The sequence below is a fragment of the Cyphellophora europaea genome (assembly GCF_000365145.1).
Source record: "Cyphellophora europaea CBS 101466 unplaced genomic scaffold supercont1.11, whole genome shotgun sequence".
In the NCBI taxonomy this organism is placed as follows: Eukaryota; Fungi; Ascomycota; class Eurotiomycetes; order Chaetothyriales; family Cyphellophoraceae; genus Cyphellophora; species Cyphellophora europaea.
This window is the reverse complement of record NW_008481799.1, coordinates 500915-520794: the sequence shown is the minus strand read 5'-3', so window position 1 is coordinate 520794 and position 19880 is coordinate 500915. Positions and strand designations below refer to the sequence as shown.

Sequence of the window (19880 nt, the reverse complement as noted above, 5' to 3'; positions counted from 1 at the left end):
TATCGTGCTGCGTTGTCGTGTCTACTGTGCTTGCATACGCTATTTCGGCGCCTGACTATCCTCAAATCTTTGCTTGAGTTGGAGATGAGCTTCGTATCCGCGGCAATCAGAACGGGGAAGCAATGCCAAGCATTCACTGCCTGATCGGAAACCTTAAAGATACTAATACGCCAGCAACTCCAAGATGTCCAACACTCCAGGAGTATTTCAACTGCGCCATGCCACTCGATACAGACCGTATTCCTCCTCCAGGACTCCTGTCATGAATTCGTCGGGCGCCTCTGTCATGTAGACATCTGCTCTCATACCACAAGGGATCGCCGCTTCAGTGCCCAGCGCCGTGGATCCTGCCATCGCCTTGCCTTCGGTGCCAACAGAAACGGTGTGTGGGGTTTCGGTAGCCATAGGTCTGTCTAGCGAGTCTTTTGTCGCTCCTGAAAACATATTATCACCAGCTGTTGGCTCATCCACCTGCTCGACATATGCAACTGGTGTGACTATAGGTACAACTCGTTCCATGGCGGTTGGAGGCTTGTAGTCCCTCAGAAGCTCGAGGACAAACCACTGATTCAACTTTCTGGCCTCCACGGATACAATCTCACACACCTTGCTTATCGGCTCTGGGCCATTGTAGTTGTCGAGAAGAAACTTCACCATGTCGAGGCGTCCCGAAGATGCCGCGTTGCTGACTGCACGTATCGTCACAAAAGCTCCATGCTTGAGTAAAAGATTGGCAATACACAGTAGGCCCCTGTCAGCTGCAACCTCGAGAGCACAGTTGCCTGAAGAAGCGCCAGCATTGACTTCAGCGCCTTGAGTAAGTAAGTATGCTACTTTTTCCAGGCTGTAAGAATCAACCGCTGCTGCGAGGGCCCTGGCATAGTAGTATTCACCCTCGGTAGCCGAGACAGCATTGACATCTGCTCCGGCATCCACTAGCTGTTTCATCACGTCTAGATTGCAGCATTCCACTGCCATCCGCAAGGGCAGCCCCTCGATTTCATGGTTGCGAGCCATGTCGGCACCGTGCAAGATCAGCACTTTTATGATTCTGGGCAGCGTACTCGGTGATTCGGGAATCCAGCAGTATTTGTATGCACGAATTGCAGCGATGATTGGATACCCATCGTTTGCTCTTGCTCCCGACTTCAACAGGAGTTCCACCAATATAAGATCAAGCCTTTCGCAGGCAACTTCCAATGCATAGACATTGTAAAGTGAACGGTCAAACAGCCCTACCTTCATATTGACGTCAGCGCCGTATTCGATCAGAAGTTTGACGAGCTTTGTACAACCCAAGGAGATTGCTGATATCAATGGCGATGTGAAGTTTGATCTTCTTGCGGAAAATCTTTGAGAAATTGCAGTTGTGTTGATCTCTGCGCCTTTCCGAACTAGAGCCTCTGCGATAGCATACTTCTTGATCACAATGGCGAGGTGCAGAGCTGACAAGCGGTAGGTTGCTGAAAGAGTATTGATTTCAGCGCCCATAGACAGCAAATTTTCCAGCACGTTTACGTTGCCCGCGATGGCTGCCTGATGCAAAGGCGTGATCTCGTCTCGAAAGTTGTCGTCGCGGAAGTGGAAAACATAGTCCCTATCATACGGAATTTTGATGTCCACACTCGCCTTCTCATTGATGTCGGGCCCTGCTGCGATAAGAAGCCGAATCATCTCCAAATCTCCCAGCGCAACCGCTCTACCGAGTGGGGAACCTTTCGAGCCTCGTTCCTGACTTGGACTGAGCTCCATACTCAGTAGTTGCCGGACACGTTCATGGTCATCATGCATGACTACAGCTTCCAACAAGCTGAGTCCTTCGGCCGGAGCGCATGGAACGTGTATGTCAGCCCCGATCTCAACCGGAGAGTCGAAGATTGAAAATTTTCCGATCTCAGCTGCAGCCTGAAGGGCGCTTCGCCCCCCTTCTCTTCGGGGAACAAGATTGACATTCGCGCCTGCTGGACATAACAGTGATATGTTCCGTGTATAGATTGCTGCTTCTAATGCCGCGAAGCCATATATGCTATCGGTGGTAGCGTTGATGTCTGCACCTTGCTCTACCAACCATGCAACAATTTCTGATCGTGAGTGGAAATCGGCGATTGCCACTAGAGGTGTAACCCAGCCAACGTTAAGGCTGGCACCACAATCATTGAGTCGCTGTATCATGGCTTGCTGTCCACGAGCAATGGCGACCTGCATCGGGTATACGTAGAAGCATTCGTTCATACCAGGAGCATCGGTCGAGAGGCAGGATTCGAGGCCTTGATTCCTCTTATAATCTAGCCAGCTGTCGAAAGAGGAAATATTTGGATCGGCGCCGTGTTCAAGAAGCAGCTCTGCGACTTCGTAATTCTCAGAGTCTACAGCGGCCATCAGCGGCGAGCGAAAACGCACGTCTAGCCGTGGATTAATGTCGACAGCGGGGGCGGCCTCCGTGCTTAAAATCATGTTCGGGCTGGCGTTGTGCTTGAGAAGTAGTTGGACCAGGCTGTTATCTCCTCTTTCAGCTGCCATTGAAAGGGTGAGTACTTCCCGATTCCGGACCCATCGGAAGCTTCTGACCAGATAGTTTGGATCTGCTCCAGCATTTAGCAGCCCGCTGATAGTGTTCAGGCTAGCATGTCTTTTAATTGCCCAGTATAGCTCGCCGTAACCAGTCGCAGTGGATCCAGACTCGAGGAGTAGCTGTACCATTCGGTCAGGCTGTTTCAGCTTCACAGCCAGCGATAGGGGTAAATTCTGATGCGCGAGGCACGGGTCGTGGCATTTGTCGCGTGTGCGCTCACTGAGGTTACTGGCGCTGACATCCACTCCTTTTGCGATCAGGAAGCGCACGATGTCAATGTTATCGGATCTGATTGCAGTCTGGAGCAGCGTTCGTGATACCGGTCCATTTGTTGGGCTATTTGTGGAGAGCACCCTGCGCTCGATCAGCGCTATTATCAAGTCGTTTGCGCCTGACTCAATAGCCGCATGTCCAAGTTCAGTGAGTAGAGCGTGCGCTGTGGGTGTGTTGGCCCCAGAGATTTCGCTCAGGACCCTGGCACCGAGATGCTTGTCCCACAGCAGAGCCAGGGATTGCATGGCTCTCCATGTAGCTTGCTCCACTCGATTCGGACGATGAAAAAGATTGTTCGAGACGACGAAGGCCATGTATGCCGCGTAACCTCGTACTGCAACTTCAGAATCCTCATCCGTGATGTGAGCAAGTGCAGAGATCGGAGAACACTCTCGAGATGGCTCGACCACAAACTGTCGTGTCCACTCGGTCAACGCAGGAACAAGATCCGACAAACTGCGAAGAGAGTTCGGTGAACGGCCCATCAAAGACAAAATGGTAGGTCCACTAAGTTGTGAGACCTGGCGCATGACATTCGTTCCATTGAGAGGTAGAAGGTGGTTTACCATGCCACCATTCAATCTATGTGGGCTTCTGGCCAATAAGGGTAGCGAAATGCTCGGGTCTGCAAGATCATATGAGCCCTGCGTCGGAGTTTTGACCATGGATTGTGATTGTGAACATATAGCCTTCCATCCTGATCTCGACAAGAAGTCTTGCCATGGGAGGAAGTCACAGACGATTTTCATTCGAGGTCTGTGGGGAGGAGCTGCATGTATGATAATATCATCAGGAGTCTCAGCCCGAGCAACTTCAGCCTTCTCAGTAAAGTGGAACTAAGCATACATAGATACAGACTTACCAGGAACTCGTCTATCCCATTCTAGTGGTCGATATCTAGTCGTTGCTCGCTCCAATCTGTTTTTGGGAATTACTTTCTTCCGGGACAAGACGGTAGCAGTACTGCTACTTAAGCTGCGTCGCTGGAGGCTGGCATCAATATCGCTCCACTTTTGCCTGGAGTGGTTCTTCTTGAAATCCCATTTGTCGAGCTTCGTCGTATATTGAGACACTCTAGAGGCAATCAGTCGCGGAAAATCAGGCTGAAACAAACATACGTCGCATCGAACTGATACTTAGCAAGCATTTCCCTGCGTAACTGTGCGAGCGTTCGGCCTTTTTGGATATAGCACTGGAAAATTGCCTCTTTATGCTCCTCCCACACCGCTGCACTTATGCGTGGTGCCAGCGACATTCTGTTTGGGGAAACGATTAGAGGGATCAGCAAGGGACTGGTGTTTAGCAGGCGGAAGAGGTCTAAGGAAAGTGCCAGAGCCTGAGCAGGAAATCCTCACTGAACTCACGAAGATGCCAGCCTTATTGTACCAGGATCAGTTTATATATGTTTGGTGAGCCGCCAAGCAGGAGTCTCCGAATGAGCCTGCAGCCTACGGCCAGCCAGCAGCTCTCAAGCGTAGGTTGTCACCAATAGACTTGAGGGGGTTGCTGTTAGGCTGGAGTTGCAGCGCTGGCCATACATACAGGCAGGACGGGGCAAAACTGCGGCTCGCATCGATTGGACGAGACCAAAATTCGACTTTCGCCGATCCACTTGGCCAAGTTATCTTGGGCAAATCCAGGCCATTGTCGGGAAAGAGGCGCACTCGAGCGCAGCCTGCAGGCGACTCAGCCAGCCTCCCTTATTGGCTCTTACCAAAATTCGACTTTGCGAAGCCACTGACAGCAGATCAAAGTCTCCACGCCTGCTTTGCCTCTGAAGCGCCGTCCCGAGATCAGACGATCTACTCAAGGCAGGCTCGCGACCCACAACGATGACAAGGCCGGAGTATGATGTCGGAGTTGCTCTGAGAGGTCGTTACCAAAATTCGACTTCTGGCATCCCTTGTGGATCGTGGAGCGCTACTGAAAATGGGCCTCGTCGACGAGTATACCTCTCTCAGCCGGGCTATACTTATGCACAGTGGAGACCATAGCTCACGAAGGCACGATATATGTACCGCCATGATGACCACCCTTCAGTATCAGGCAGCTCAACATCAAGCAGCATGCAACTCTCCTCCGAATCCATACTCACGCTCATTGGCGTCATCGTGGCACTTCCAGCCTCTTTCTGGACCATCTATGTAGTTCGCCGAGCTTTCAAGCGCAGGCGTCGTGCATCTCGCCGACTTCAGCATCCAGAAATGCCTTTCCATCACCAGTCCGTCCTTACCAGTGCAGCACCAGCTCACACACCAATGCTAGCTGTGCCTGCTGCTGTCTATCTATGTACACGAGGGCCGTATCCGACTGACGAGCATAGCCGTCAACAGATCGCACCTCCTCAGCGTGACCCACCACAGCGAGCAAGTCCTCAGGCAGTGAGGGTCTTGGCACAACCGGGACTGGCAAACCCACCGCCATTTCCGCGCTAGCGGCGAAGCTTCCTACGACTACGTTCGACAAAGACTCCTACTGCGATACACAAGTTTGTGCAGCATATGAAGTAGTTGAAGTGTTGTATTGCCACTACAGTCCAGCAAACAAGCAAACTAGACGACCTGACTCGATACTACTCTGTCCACTGATGAACCACAAGCCGGGCCTCGACATACGTCACAGTTTAGAAGACATACTGCACCACACGTCAGCAAGACCCTCATTCGAGGACCGCTCCCAGCAGCCGCACTCACCTCAAAATATGCATTCTTCATATCCGTCACATCCAAAAATCCATTCTGCTGCGCCTCCCTCACCTCCTCCTCACATCCCGGCACCCTCCTCCGCTTATTCCTGCTCCAGAACAACACGCCCAGCCCCACAATACAGCAGACCTGCACCGCCAGACAGAAAAACATCATCCCCACACCCAACTCATAGTCTGGCGACTGCGAAATCTTGAAGAAAAAGGGACCGATGAAGTTGCCGAGGCAGTATCCGATCAGCAGCATGGCGTTGACGGTGACCTTCTTGGTGTGGCCCGCGGTATTGGCGGTCGCGACCGACATGGAGAGCGTCCAAGTGGCAGTGTAGGCGAAGGAGATCCAGAGGCAGGCGAGGCGGCCGTAGGGGGCGGAGTACGGGACGGTCTGCAGGCCGATGAGGCCAACGAGGAAGGGGACGAGACAGGCGAGCATGGTCGCGAGGCGGGCGTTGGGGAAGACGGACGCCATGTAGCTGTGTGTGTGTGGGAAGGTGTTAGTGGGTGGAGATGAGGGCAAGATCCTGGGTGATGAGGAAGGAGGGACTGACCATGCGAAGACGCAGACGACAGCTTGAACGCCGCCGGAGGGCATTTGGATCAGTGTGGTGTCGAGGACGGAGAAGCCGAGGGCGCGGATGATGAGGCCTTGGAACTGGGATGCGAGTCAGTAGTCATATAATGTGCAGCAGATGGTGAAAATCCTATACAGTAGTGAGTCCCCCGTTTGGCGAGTTACTGGCAACCGCGAAGAAGAACAGCAGCCATGTTTTCAGGTCGACCATGGCCTCACGGAACTGATCCTTCTTAAACTTTCTGTTCTCGAGTCCAGTACCGTTATCCTTGATGCGGTCCAGTACTGCCGTCTTCTCTTCTTCGGTTAGGAAGCTCGCACTGACAGGTGAGCCAGGCAAGGCCCACAGAAGAAAGATGCCCCAAGCTACAGTGACTGAGCCCCAGAAGATGAACATCAGTCTCCAGCTCACGAGAGAGCCTTGGATGTGACCAATGCCGAAGCTCGCGATGCCGGCAATCACGTAACCCATGCCAGCCGAGCCGATCCATATGCCCATGCGGAACGGCTGTTCCTGGCGTTTGTAGTACATGCTGAAGATGATCATGGTGGCAGGCTGAATGGATGCTTCGAAGACGCCGAGGAACGTGCGCACCGTTGCGAGGCCGGCGAAGTTGTTCACGGGCGTGTGGCAGAGGAGGACACACCCCCAGATAATGACCTGGACAGGTTCATCAGTTCGCCAACTCGTGGTAGAGATAATTATGAACGGACCGTGCACGAGAGGAAGCGATTGACGGGAAACTTCTGCAGGAGCAGGCCGGTGGGATACTCCCAGATGAGATAGCCTAGGTAGAAGATGGCGCCGGACCAGGAATACTGCGTGCTGGAGAGCCCAAGGTCATCGCGGAGCCCAAAGACTGCGGCATAGTTGAGGGTCGTCTTGTCAATGCTTTGCAATGCGTAGGTGATACAGAGCAAGGGCACAAGGCGCAGGTCTAGCTTCCAGAGGAGCTTGCGCGACTGTTTCACGTCGAGAACATCACCCTGTTGGGCGGAGTGAAGCAGGTCGAGGGCGACTTCCGTAGATTGTCCCTTGTCGTTCAGCTCCTTTGATGCTGTGAGGTCGTTCATCTTGACTCGATGATGAACCAGAGGTGAAGGTGCCAAGGGACCTATTGCGAGGGAACGCTGTATCTATAGCTCACCTCATCTCCACTAATAACCACGTTGTCCGTAGTGGATACTCGTGATAGGCAGTTCCAGTGCCATATTTCCCCGACTTATCTGTGGAGGTCGGGTTCGTCTCGGATGGTATCGGTGTTTTCCGCGGGCAACGTTTCCCGCGGCGAGTCGATGGACCGCACTCAGCACTCATGGCAGCGCTCTCCAACTTTTTCTGTCGCCGCGGAGGGCAAGCGATGATTGCCGTGTTTGTTTCCTTGGCCCAGGTGTACTTTGGAGAGTCGCTCAACAAAACTGTGCCTAGTATTTGAGTAGCAAGTTGAAGGACTGACAACCTTCATTTCCTCTTCCCAGCCACTTCCATTCACGAGCAACTCTAGTCGCCGCGCAAAACATGTCACCCTCTATTGCTGAAGCGATCGTTGATGCCGACACTCTTAGCAATGTCTCCACTAAAAAGCTCCAGGCAGCCATCAAGAAGGCGGGCAGCGACTTCCGCTCGGACGTAGTAACGGCGCCCACCCTAGCCATGATGCAGGCTATCCTAGATGCCTCGGTTGGGGATGACATCTATGATCCTCAGGGAGATGCTTCAGTCAATGCGCTGCAAGATAGGCTGATTGAATTGACTGGAATGGAGGATGCTCTCTGGGCCATTTCTGGCACCATGGGTAATCAGGTCTGTCTCAGGACTCACCTAACCCAGCCACCACATACTGTGTTGCTTGACCACCGGGCTCATATTCATTGTTGGGAGAGTGGCGCCCTTCCAGTCTTGAGTCAGGCTGGCGTAACGGCGGTTCACCCGAAAAATGGGCTTCATATGACCCTTGAGGATGTCAGGAAAAACATTATCGCCGACGGAAACAGTGAGCTCGACTAAAGCTGAGGAGTAGCCAATGCTGACGCAGAGATAGTTCACTTTCCTCCTACGCGGGTCGTAGCTCTCGAGAATACAATGTCTGGGACGATTCTGCCATTGAAGGATGCCCAAGAAATCTCAAACTTCGTCAGAAGCTTCCCTGTACCAGAGGGCCAGAAGCCGATCGCCATGCACTTAGACGCCGCCCGACTGTTCGATGCTGTGGTCGGCGAAGGTGTTGATTTGAAGGAGTACTGCAAATGCTTTGACAGCATGAGCGTTTGCTTGGCCAAAGGTCTCGGCGCTCCAATGGGCAGTGTGATTCTTGGGAACAGGGGCTTCATTCAACGGGCGAAATGGTTCCGCAAGATGGTCGGTGGAGGTGCGAGACAGGTATGATTGTCCTAGGTAATTGTCAAGCATGTGCTGACACTCGCAGCCTGGTATGATGGCAGCCGCGGCCGCAGCTGCCATTGACCATTCTTTACCCCTGCTTCCTCGCGTACATGCGAAGGCCAAGGAGACCTCGGCCAAGCTCTTGGAATTGGGCTACAAGCTTGCATTGCCTGTGCAGACCAATATGGTGGTACTGGACCTGGAGGCCACAGGCATCCCGGGCGCTGCTTTCGTGAAATCATGTGAGAAGAGAGGTGTTGCCGTCTTTCCCAATGGAAGAATTGTATTGCACCATCAAACATCAGACGAAGGATTGGACAACCTGATGCTGGCACTGAAAGAATTGACGGAGCGGAAGCAGAGAGGAGAGGTGCTGGAAGACGAAGAGATAGTGGGTGGCTGTTCATAAAGAATCAAGCTTCGAACATGTCCCACAGACTTGGAAACATTGAATCGAGCTCCAGACTCGGGAGATCAATCGAATGGGCAACGAAGGAGTCGGTAGTAGACATCATGCTGGCACGATGGCTGTTTTGAGTGCTGTCACCGATATGTCTCATACTCGCCATCCGATCTACGAGTTCTCCATATTGGGCAATGCAGTGATCAGCAATGTCCCATCGGAAAATCTCCTGAAAGTGTCGTAGAGTTCCCATCATTCTGATGGCCATATTCAGCGAAGCGTTGCCGTCGACATAGTCGCCTGCAGATATGGACCGCACCGCAACCCTGAGGATGAATGCAGTCGCCGATGTCAGGGACGCGCCATGCTGTGGCATCCAGAAACCACAGATATGCGTCTCCTTGAGGCTATGAATGAAGTTAACGATATCTTCGGCTGCTCGCCGTGCTCGGATGTGGTGGTAGTTTCCCGCCAACTGAGAGTCCGTGGTTTCCTTGTCAAGGTCGAGAGAAATTCGGCAAAGCAGGAGCTCCGTGGCCAAGTAGGCAAGACGTAGGTTTGCTGCACCAGCTATCTCGAGCCTCATGCCGCGCAGGACAATGGCGCGCATATCACCGCTGAGTTGGTCTTTCCATGAACCAAGCCGCCTCTCCAGAACATCGGTTGAGCCATCTACCGTCACTGTCGATGGGCTTGATCGCAGGTCGTATACATGTTCAAGGAGGTAGCCGAGTTCCTCTGTAAGGGTTAGGAGTGTGATGTAGATTGTAGCGCTGGGCAGGCCCTCAGGTCTCGCGGATACTGCCTCAATCGTTGGTAAGGCAACATCATATTGTGATGACCGAATCTGTGGAGGAGTACCGTAGCTCAGGCTACACCTGATGTCTCTTAGCTTCGGTCAGTACTCGTGACTCTAAATATGAACGTACCAACGATCTTGTAAAACAACCTGCCACCAGATTCGGACGCGCATATCTTTCTCTGCGTTATGGAGCTGCCACTTTGAGGGATCTCGATTAAGCCCAAGGGCATGGGCAAGAGCGACGGCGGTCCCCATCATGCCGGCGTTGTTGAAGGGTGATGTACTGGGCCTACCACCAATATTCAACAGTAACGCCATCACCGTAGAGATGCCTGGGGCAAGAAATGTTTCGGAATGGAGAGCTTCGTGAGCCTGTACCCATACAAACCTTCCATCAGGACATTTCGATAAAGAGTCTGTGGGGAGTAGAGCCGTTGGTGATACTCTCCAATATATCAAGGCATTTGCGTACAAGTTGGCGAGCAAGGCCGGGGAGATCTTTTCCTTCTCGTTCGTGTAGACGTCCAACAGCTGGGCGGCATCGAACATTGGCATGCATATGTTGGCTTGTTCCAGATACCTGCAGGCCACTAGCATCAGCTTGCAGGATATAGAACGGGATAGGAGCAAGCCAAGCCATACCGTTGAACGATAGCTTGACAGTGTGGCTCAAGCAGCTTTTCAATGACTTCGCACTTGGCGGCGGACAATGTCTGGTTCTTAGTGACACCAAGTGGACGCCGTGACATTGTTGTGAACAGCACAGGCCGTGCCATGCGGGACGAGTCGGTGCAGATGCTCTTTCGATAGCGACCAGCCTCTGGAATGGCCGATAGGTACGGCTCGAGGACCTCATTATCGTTGGCTAGGACGGGTCCTACGACATGCACATTGTCGTCCTCGGTCTCGTCCAAAGTCCCATTCCCACCAACTATGCTATATCCCGGTGTAGGCTCAGTCGCGCTGTCATGCAGTCGGACGATACTTGGCCTCGCACCAGGGTTGTTCCCTGTTGGCAGGATCGGTACATTGTCTCGGTCTCCTCGGGCAGAGTCCAAAACGTTGCCAGGAAGCCCGCTGGTTGATCTCGAATTCGTCTCAGTCGGGCTGGTTGTTGGGTGTCCGGCGGCGGACCGTGTCTGAGGGCGACGGAGGGTCGACGGACGGCTGGGAGACATCGACTTCCGAGGATAGACGCAATCGGTACCATGGACCTCACACATTGCACAAGCTTTACTGGACTGGTCTGTTTTGCATCTCGACTTCCGCTTCCGGCAAGCTAGGCAAGCTGGGATCAGATGCGACCTATATGGGCGCTGCTTGCCATTTGGTGTGGACATCTTCCTCCCCACCCACCAGTATCTATGTTGCGAACTACCAAGAATGAGCGAGTTGTCAGCTTCGCAACATAGATAAAATGCTTATAGAAAAGACAGCAGGCGTGTTAGTGGTGGAATAGATAAAGAACAGTGCTAGGCGATAGCCCCGCACGCCGTTGTGAGGGCGCCTCTTCTCGCTATTGGCCTTTGTCAGCCAGCCCTTCCCTTACTTAAGCTTAACCCCCGAAGTTACTATACAATGAAGCGCCCCCATAACACCTACCTAGATAGCAAGACTGCGTACTGTAGCTGAGGGTCAATCGGGCTCAGTGGCAGTATTTATGGTAAGGGATAATTTTTTATTCAATTCTATTCCTTCGGGTAAAGGCCTTCTTCTGGAGCTGGAACACCATACCAATCAAGACCCAGCTTGTCTTCTGGGTCAGGGTCAGGCATCTGATAAAAGCCATCGTACCGCCACCATTGGCGGCCTTCCCACACGTCTTCAATCGGCAGCACACCCTCTTCAGCCATCAAGTTCCTCGTGGAGGAGACGCGACGCCAGACCCTCAAAATGTTCTCCGACATGACTTTCTTCAACTGCTCCTCCGTGGCTCCCCGGTCGAGGATGGCTTTGAGCAGGTTCGGGAAACACTTGACATCCTCCAAACCTGGTATCACAGAAGCGATACCATCAAAGTCCGAGCCCACTCCAACATGATCCCAACCAATGCGGTTGGCGACGTAGAACAGGTGATCAAGGACATGCTCCATGGTGGCATCGCGTCTCCGGGTTGCAACATGCTCTGGAACAAAGGTAACCATCACGATTCCGTTATTCGCGGGGACCATGTCCAGCACATCGTCCGGCACATTCCTTGCGCAATCAAAGACGCCCCTGACGTTGCTATGCGAGAACATGACAGGCGCACGAGTTAGCTGCAAAGTCTGTTTCGCGCAGTCCTCGGACACATGAGACAGATCAATGATCATGCCTAGACATATTAGTACTCAACAACAAGACGTTACGACGGTGTTACCGAGTCGATTCATCTCAACAATGGCAGAACGCCCGAGCTTTGAGAGACCCCCGTGCACGGGACCAATCTTCGAGGTGGAGCTATCCGCGAATGCATTGTTGCATACATGTGTCAACGTGCACTATCGTCGTGTCAGTGAGAATCTGGAGGTGTCCTTTGGCACAAAACCTACATATCGCACACCTAACCGATAAAATGCTCGAATGATGCCAATGCTGTTACCCGCCATGTGAAGTCTCTGGAGGTCAGCAAATCTCTCGCACCTCAGCAGCATCAAAACGTACCCTTCTATACCGATCGAACAGCCGATCTTGCCTGCCTTATAGGCCTCCAGCACATCGTCAGGCTCACCCACTAAGGTAAACGTCTCTGGATAATGCTCCACCAGTCTGATGGTCAAGTCAATTTGTTCGATCGCATCCCTAGCCATGTCTGAATACTCGGGCGTGGAGAAATTCTCTGCTGAGCGCAGACACGGCACGCATACAGACCAGAATTGTCCGCCCACTGCGCCTTCTCGGAGACGGGGAATGTCAGTCATACCCCTCTCGAAGTGTTTATCGAATTGGAAATTGGGGTTGTTGTATATTTTGCCCTTGGTGATGGCGCGAGGCTGTTGTGGAAGGTCATTGTGTCCATCAATCAGAGGTGTAGTCAGCAGTACACGTTTGACACGCTCATCAATATCCAGATCTTGGTACTGGTGGTGAGACGGTGCTTTGATCATTGCTGCGGTTCAGTTGGCTGTCAAATGCCGGGCCCACGATTGCTCGTTGCTCTTGTTGATGTTCGTATATCAGCTGCAATCTCAGGCGATGCCTGCCGTCAACAGCAGTGCTCCACGGTTACGACCAGCCTGAAATCACACGGGGTGTTGTAAGCGAATCTCACTACCCGGAATTCCCCTCGGCTTCGTCCGAACCGGAAAACTACACTTGCCCGCGGCGGCCAAGAGATAGCTTACTATTGTAGCCTATAGTCGTCGTTGCTCGGAGTTGGCCGACCATTGACTATACAACGACTTGCGACGAACTCCCAGCATTGTAAGCACGTCACTTCTCAATGTAAGACACGACAACATGGTCCAGTCGCAAGTAACACCAGAGCTATCTTCGGTCGGCTGGAGACTTCGGCCTTACCGCACCTCAATATCGTCAGCTTGGCCTAGTCCTTGAACAGGCTCCGGTGTTTGACCAGGAGTAGTTGCCGGTCTAACTTACTCGTATCGTAGACTTTCAGCGACATAGACGCCGATGCAGCGCCTGGGACCCCAAAGAAAAATAGATTCCCTGAACCTGGTTTCAATTGATGTCAGAGATCCAGACGTGGCACGATATGGGGGCGTGGCTCAGTCTGCGTAAAAGCGGCGTCATGTATGTCCAAAAAAGCTTTTGATAACCTTGGCATAAATGACCCTCCAAATCGCGGCAGTACGCTTCACGGCTCGACTCAGCTGATCTTTGCGATCGCTCAGATTCCATGATTCAGCGCGCATCATGAAGACTACTGCCGCAAAGCACTGCAATGAACGGCCCCTCCGATGGCCCGCTCGAGACAACCATACCGTTCCCCTCAATCGAGAATGATGTCGAGACCCCTGAACCAGCAGTCGATTCCAAGGAGAACGTGAAAGGCAAAGAAAAAGATGGCACACCTAAGAAGAAGCCACCTGCGCATCGCCGCTCCATCAGTGGGAACCTGCTGAAGCTCCTACGCTCTGGCAGTGCTGAGCGCGTTGAGCAGGATGGCAGCGCATCAGAACCGTCCGTCTCCCGCTCCGCCATGGGTGCAGCGATGAGTGACACGCAACGCCGCCGTCGCAAAGGGTCCCTTCGCAAGACCGTTCTTGGGAAAGGCCGTGAGAAAGACAGAGACCGCAAGGGAAAATCACCGCTTGCTAGTCCTTCCGTTGCCGTACCGGCTGCGACATCGTACCTGGATATCGACCCCTCTGACAGCACCGCGCTGTCCACGCCGCGGCCTTCCGTCGAATTCTCCCCCGATGATGCGCCCACCTCCCCGGAAGTCGTGCCAGCCTCTTCCGGCAATCCACCCCGCTGGCCCTTTCGCACCCTCTCACGCGTCTCGATCCCCTCCATCCGCAGCAGCGTCGCAAGCGTCGAGCCCGCCTCGTCCACGACCAGCGCACGCAATAGCACCGCTCGGCTCAACGACGTCAGCACCTTTTCCACTGAAGATGATGAAGACGACGACGAGGTCGCCATGCCGCCCTCACGGCGGCCTCTACAGCAGCAGCCACTACTACGCAAAATCCCAACCACCAGCAGCCTCGGCGGCGCCAGCGAAAGCAGCAGCACCAGCTACAGCTACTTTCCGACCGTGAGCGTCAGCGTCTCCACCGCCCCTAGCATCATCGGTGATTCACTGCGCCGCAGCAGCCTGGGCTACTTCGGTTCCTCGGCCGCCGCCGCCGCTGCTACGCACGCGCGTTCGCCCTTGGCATCCTTGCCGCAGAGTGTGGCGGGAACGCCTCCCTCGGACGCCGAGGACGAGGGTGAGGACCAGCATGACTACGCGGAAACGGCGTTTTGGGGTTACGTCATCCTGGTGGTGAGCTGGGTGGTGTTCGTGGTCGGCATGGGCAGCTGCTTCGACCTATGGTCCTGGGCGTGGGACGTAGGCGAGACGCCGTACGCGCCGCCCGAGCTGGAGGATGACCCAAGCCTACCGATCACAGGCTACTACCCGGCGCTGATGGTGTTGACGGCCATCATGGCGTGGGTGTGGGTGGTGGTAGCGTGGGTGGGCATGAAGTATTTCCGACACGCGGACTTCAAGGGCGAGGAGCTGTAGAGTCGCAACGATTAAGCTGTGGTGGTTTTTGGGTATCTAGTTTGGATCTGCCGAACATGTAGCAACCAAGAACGAAACGTAATTGATGCCAGAGCTTCACAAAAAAACCAAACGCCTCCTTTTTGCCATCGCTTCCCCTTCGCCCGCAATCATTGTCGTCTCATCGTTCCCAATCTGTGGTTCCATACAGTCCGTTGTGGGCATACTATCCCTGTGCTTCGGAACCCTTCTACTTTTGTCACTCAGGTTCGCCTCAATCCCGCTCCACACACCCATTCCCCAACCCCAGTTCCTTGACCTTCATATTGAAAAAATCCATGTCGTCTTTCCCCAGCACTGTCTTCCTCTCACCGTTCAAGTTCACCACTGGTTGTGGCGTCTCCGAACCAGGCGTCTCCTGTCCGCCACCGGGTGTCTTAGCGGCAAGTCCTTTGCTCCTCGCAAACCCCGTGCTTCGCTCGCGGCTGGGGTCGCCGTCCCAGTACTCGTCTTTGATGGGTTTCACATAGACGGTCTGGTCGCAGATGGTGACGATGGTGTTGGTGGGGACGCTGAGCCAGTTGTGTCGTTCAAACGTCAGTGGCTCGGACGCCACAAGCACGACGTCGGAGGCTTTGTCTCGACGCTCCATGCGGAACTGGCCCTTTGAGGGACCCTCCACCCACGCAGTGCCGGAACTGTAGTACAGTGAGGCGGCAGCATCGCTTTTGGAGGAGACGTAGCGTGTGACGATGACGCTGTGGCCGTCTGCGACGGCGAAGTTGAGGAGTGATCGAGTCTCGACGTCGTCTAATCCGTGTTCTTTGGGGACGGCTTTGATGAAGGCGTTGATTTTCGCAATCGTTGCTTTCATGGCTCGGCGGAGCATTTTGGGATCGAAGCCGCCGGGCGGTGTGCTCGAGGGATCAACGCCTAATGACTCGAGATTGTCGAGGAACAAGGCAAATGCCCATTCTGAGTCTGTGCCACCACGCACGCCTAAGAACCACTTATCCCGCAAGGACGATGCAAGTGGACGTTTCACGAACTTCCACGCTCCAATGTTGCCATTGTGCATCCACATCAGTGTCTCGTGCTGAAAAGGGTGGCAGTTATTCTCAGCCAGCGAGCCTTCTGTTGTGGCGCGTACATGGGCGAATATCAGATTGCTGGCGGTTTTTGGAGCGAGGCGTTCGAGATTCACGCAGTTCCAGGCTGGGAGCGTAGAGGTGAAGATGCAGGGATCCGGCCCGAGGCTGAGGTCAGTGTACCAGCCGATACCGAAGCCATCGCCGTTAACGGGACGTCGAGAATCCAGGCGAAGACGTGAGTCATATGACTGAGTGAGAATGGAGTGTGAGGGTTCTGTAACGAGCTTGGAGAGAATTATCGGAGAGGAGCCAGCGTAGACTAGAAATCGACACATGATCGTCGTGTGAAGGTTGAAGTGTTGATTGTACGAAGAGATTCCCGGGGAAACCAGATCATATCGGAAGCGGATGCCTTATGCTCTGGGGCGGGCTCATGTGAGACCCACAAGCTGGATAAGCAAACGCCTCCGTCACCTCCGATGAGGAACACCTGGTAGTGTCCTGGACGAAAAACAACTCAGATTGATTTATCGCCTAACAGAGTGATGTTACTGTAAGCCAGGGAGAAGGATGCTCTGTGCTCGTGACAGCCACTGCAGACGCCCGAATCCCAATATTATGAGCAGAGACAGGGCGGTGTGCTTTTCGAAAAGCGAATGAAAGCACGATGGTGTGCTGAACGCCCGCCAACGCCTAGAAGAGAGTAAATGGGAAAGTTAGAAGGGATACTGTCGTTGAGATGACTTGGGAAAAGTAGCTACACCGCCAAATGGCGTGCTGTTGAACAATGCTTGGGAAGAGGTCGTCAGGCTGAGCCTTGGCGCCTATGCGTCATTCCTCCTTTGTGACGGCGTCATTTGAAAGTGGTCGCCGCCGTGATCCAACCACTATCAACACCATCCCCCTCCATCAAACACTACACGTACAAATGCTTATGACGTGACGAACCTCAACCCTCGATGAATGGGCGCCTCATATCCGCCCGCCTCGCGCCACCCTTGCGCCAGGCTGCGCGCCACCTCCATACACATACGCCTAATGTCTCATCGATAACAGGCACCCGCTCATTGTCCCACGGCTTGCTCTCCCGACCCGCGCAGACCCTTCGCATTCGGCGGCGGTGGCCCTCTGGTGCCAATGCCATTCACAATGTCCCCGCCGTACGGTCAATATCCTTCGTGCGGATACTACCCCGGTTAGCGTTGAAGATGGCGCGGCTGCCTGCGCTCTTCGGTGCCAGCTGTTTAGGTGCTTTCGCGTATGTTCAGTATCATGCAACACAAGCAGGAACTGCAGCGATGGAGGCCGCGAAGAGAGGATGGGACAGTGCAAAAGATGTGGGAGGTCAGTGGTTCGAGGGCGGCAAGGGTGTCTTTGCGCAAATGGGAACTGGTTGGGAGCGAACCAAAGAACAGGTCGAGGTGCCCGAGTGGATGCGGACTATGTTCGAGGCAAAGCCAGAGTCAGAAGGTGGATCTGGTGGGGAGGGCGGCGGAGGGGGTCAGAAGGAGGCTGCTGCCGCCGCGGCAGCCACTGGTGCAGCGTTTGGTATCGAAGGTGGCGACGAGGAGCGGAGCGGGCAGCAAATTGCAAGAGACGACCAGATGATGATGCTCACGAAGAAAATGATTGAGATTCGAACGCTGCTGAATACGGTCGGTCAGTCCGGCGCCCTGACACTACCATCGATCGTCGTGATCGGGTCGCAATCGAGCGGGAAGAGTTCGGTACTGGAGGCTATTGTTGGTCACGAATTCTTGCCCAAGGGCTCTAACATGGTTACCAGACGACCGATCGAGCTGACTCTCGTCAACACACCCGAAGCGAAGGCTGAGTATGGCGAATTCCCGGCCCTGGGGTTGGGCAAGATCACCGACTTCAGTCAGATCCAGCGAACCTTGACCGATCTCAATCTCGCCGTGCCAGCGGAGCAGTGTGTTACCGACGACCCAATCCAGCTATCCATTTACAGCCCGAATGTGCCTGATCTGTCGCTGATCGATCTTCCTGGCTACATACAAGTCGTGGGCAAAGATCAGCCGTTGGAATTGAAGCAGAAAATCTCGGATCTATGTGACAAGTATATCCAGCCTCCGAACGTCATCCTCGCCATTTCAGCCGCAGATGTCGATCTGGCCAACTCGACCGCGCTAAGGGCAAGCCGGAGAGTTGATCCTCGAGGAGAGAGGACGATTGGTGTCATCACCAAGATGGATCTCGTTGATCCCGACCGAGGCGTCGACATTCTCACAGATCGGAAGTATCCTTTACGGCTTGGCTACGTCGGTGTTGTCTGCAAGATCCCGCAGCAGACATTGTTCAGCCGCGGAGGCAACGTCACCAGTGCCATTGTAAAGAACGAGAACGCCTTTTTCTCGTCGCACCCGATGCAGTTCGGCCCAGAGACAGAACTCAATGTTGGCACGCCCAAGCTACGGAAGAAGCTTATGACAACTCTGGAGCAAGTGATGGCCGCCAGCCTCGCCAGCACACGAGATGCGATCGTTCAAGAGCTTGAAGAGGCCAGCTACGAGTTCAAAGTGCAATACAACGAGCGAGCACTGTCGGCGGAATCGTATCTTGCCGAAAGCCTCGATGCATTCAAGCACAATTTCAAGGCTTTCCAAGAGAGCTTTGGCCGTCCCGAGGTACGAAGCATGCTTAAGGAGGTCTTGGATCAGAAAGTGCTTGATCTGTTGGCGAAACGATATTGGAATAAGCCGATTGAGGATCTTTCCACAATTGAGGTTGAGTCCAATCCGCTGGAGAAGCTGCCCAAGGCTGACACGAGCGACCCGTACTGGACGCGAAAACTCGACGCCAGTACTTCAGAACTCACTAAGCTTGGGATAGGACGACTAGCAACCATGGCCGTTGCCACAGAGCTACAGAATCAGGTCAATAGGCTCATTGATGTCTCTACATTTGCCACCCATCAATCGGCTCAGAAAGCGATCAAGGATGCCAGTGGCACCATCCTGAACGATCGATTCTACTCGACTTCGGACCAGGTTGAGAACTGCATCAAGCCATACAAGTTCGAGATTGATGTGGAGGACAACGAGTGGGCTAAGGGTCGCGAGAATGTCCACAACGTGCTCAAGAATGAGCTCAAGGCTTGTGACCTCGCGAAAAAGCAGCTCGAAGACGCCGTCGGTAAACGCAAGCTGAAGGACGTGACATCCTTCATCGAGAGGGTGCGGAAAGGAGACGTGGTCCTCGGAGGCGATGTCAGTTCCGGCGCCGGCGGCTTCTCAGCAGATCTGCTAGAGCGAGGTACGTCACTCCAACCAGGTGTTTTGACATCGTTGCTAACATTGTTCCAGGCCGACAAGCAGTCTTCCTCTCCGACCGCGCCGCCATTTTAAAAATGCGCCTCCTCGCCATCAAATCCAAACAGTGCAGCAACAAGGCCAACAAGTATCACTGCCCCGAGATCTTCCTGGACGTGGTCGCCGACAAGCTGACCTCTACGGCCGTGCTGTTCCTCAACGTCGAGTTGCTCAGCGACTTCTACTACAATTTCCCCCGCGAACTTGACTTGCGCTTAGGCAAGGGGCTCAGCGAGGCGGAGATTGAGCGATTCGCCAGCGAAGACCCCAAGGTTAAGAGACAGCTGGATGTGATTAGAAAGAAAGACATGCTGGAATTGGTGTTGCAGAAGATCGAGGGATTGAGGGCCTTGGAGGGGCGAGCAAAGCGAGAGGCTAGGGGAGAGGAGAAGGGTGCGAAGGGCCGGTGGAGCTTGTTCTGAGGTTGATGTGATGATGCCCACAGGCTGTTCGTTCTCAAAGACCCTCAAGATTGGATTGGATTGGATTGGATTGTTGTTCGTATTCGCAGGCGTTTTCCTGCCACAGCAAGCGGTGCCGTTGTAATGTAGATACCCCTCCCTCGCCTCGAAATGCGTACATTATCTCATGACCCCA

At 53.8% G+C, this 19880-nt stretch overlaps 8 protein-coding genes across 8 annotated transcripts; 3 read left to right on the top strand and 5 right to left on the bottom strand.

The window, feature by feature from the left end:
• Positions 1-207: 207 nt before the first annotated feature.
• HMPREF1541_09857 (uncharacterized protein) lies at positions 208-4100 on the bottom strand (the record flags this gene model as incomplete). The annotated part of the gene is made up of 3 exons (XM_008714529.1): positions 208-3656; positions 3708-3919; positions 3964-4100. 3 exons carry the CDS (start codon positions 4098-4100, stop codon positions 208-210), a joined length of 3798 nt encoding a protein of 1265 aa, XP_008712751.1.
• A 1368-nt stretch (positions 4101-5468) lies between these two features.
• HMPREF1541_09856 (uncharacterized protein) lies at positions 5469-7194 on the bottom strand (the record flags this gene model as incomplete). Its single annotated transcript, XM_008714528.1, has 5 exons — positions 5469-5480; positions 5539-6022; positions 6098-6201; positions 6257-6781; positions 6835-7194. 5 exons carry the CDS (start codon positions 7192-7194, stop codon positions 5469-5471), a joined length of 1485 nt encoding a protein of 494 aa, XP_008712750.1.
• Positions 7195-7639: 445 nt separating this feature from the next.
• Positions 7640-8912, top strand: HMPREF1541_09855 (uncharacterized protein; the record flags this gene model as incomplete). Its single annotated transcript, XM_008714527.1, has 3 exons — positions 7640-8114; positions 8163-8500; positions 8547-8912. The coding sequence occupies 3 exons, from the start codon at positions 7640-7642 to the stop codon at positions 8910-8912; spliced, it is 1179 nt and encodes a 392-aa protein (XP_008712749.1).
• A 4-nt stretch (positions 8913-8916) lies between these two features.
• Positions 8917-10886, bottom strand: HMPREF1541_09854 (uncharacterized protein; the record flags this gene model as incomplete). Its single annotated transcript, XM_008714526.1, has 3 exons — positions 8917-9784; positions 9836-10288; positions 10351-10886. 3 exons carry the CDS (start codon positions 10884-10886, stop codon positions 8917-8919), a joined length of 1857 nt encoding a protein of 618 aa, XP_008712748.1.
• A 510-nt stretch (positions 10887-11396) lies between these two features.
• HMPREF1541_09853 (uncharacterized protein) lies at positions 11397-12794 on the bottom strand (the record flags this gene model as incomplete). Its single annotated transcript, XM_008714525.1, has 4 exons — positions 11397-12022; positions 12068-12188; positions 12240-12303; positions 12352-12794. The coding sequence occupies 4 exons, from the start codon at positions 12792-12794 to the stop codon at positions 11397-11399; spliced, it is 1254 nt and encodes a 417-aa protein (XP_008712747.1).
• A 797-nt stretch (positions 12795-13591) lies between these two features.
• On the top strand, positions 13592-14881 carry HMPREF1541_09852 (uncharacterized protein; the record flags this gene model as incomplete). Its single annotated transcript, XM_008714524.1, has 1 exon — positions 13592-14881. One exon carries the CDS (start codon positions 13592-13594, stop codon positions 14879-14881), a length of 1290 nt encoding a protein of 429 aa, XP_008712746.1.
• Positions 14882-15134: 253 nt separating this feature from the next.
• HMPREF1541_09851 (uncharacterized protein) lies at positions 15135-16286 on the bottom strand (the record flags this gene model as incomplete). The annotated part of the gene is made up of 1 exon (XM_008714523.1): positions 15135-16286. One exon carries the CDS (start codon positions 16284-16286, stop codon positions 15135-15137), a length of 1152 nt encoding a protein of 383 aa, XP_008712745.1.
• Positions 16287-16910: 624 nt separating this feature from the next.
• Positions 16911-19705, top strand: HMPREF1541_09850 (uncharacterized protein; the record flags this gene model as incomplete). The annotated part of the gene is made up of 2 exons (XM_008714522.1): positions 16911-19227; positions 19278-19705. 2 exons carry the CDS (start codon positions 16911-16913, stop codon positions 19703-19705), a joined length of 2745 nt encoding a protein of 914 aa, XP_008712744.1.
• Between the last annotated feature and the right edge of the window lie 175 nt (positions 19706-19880).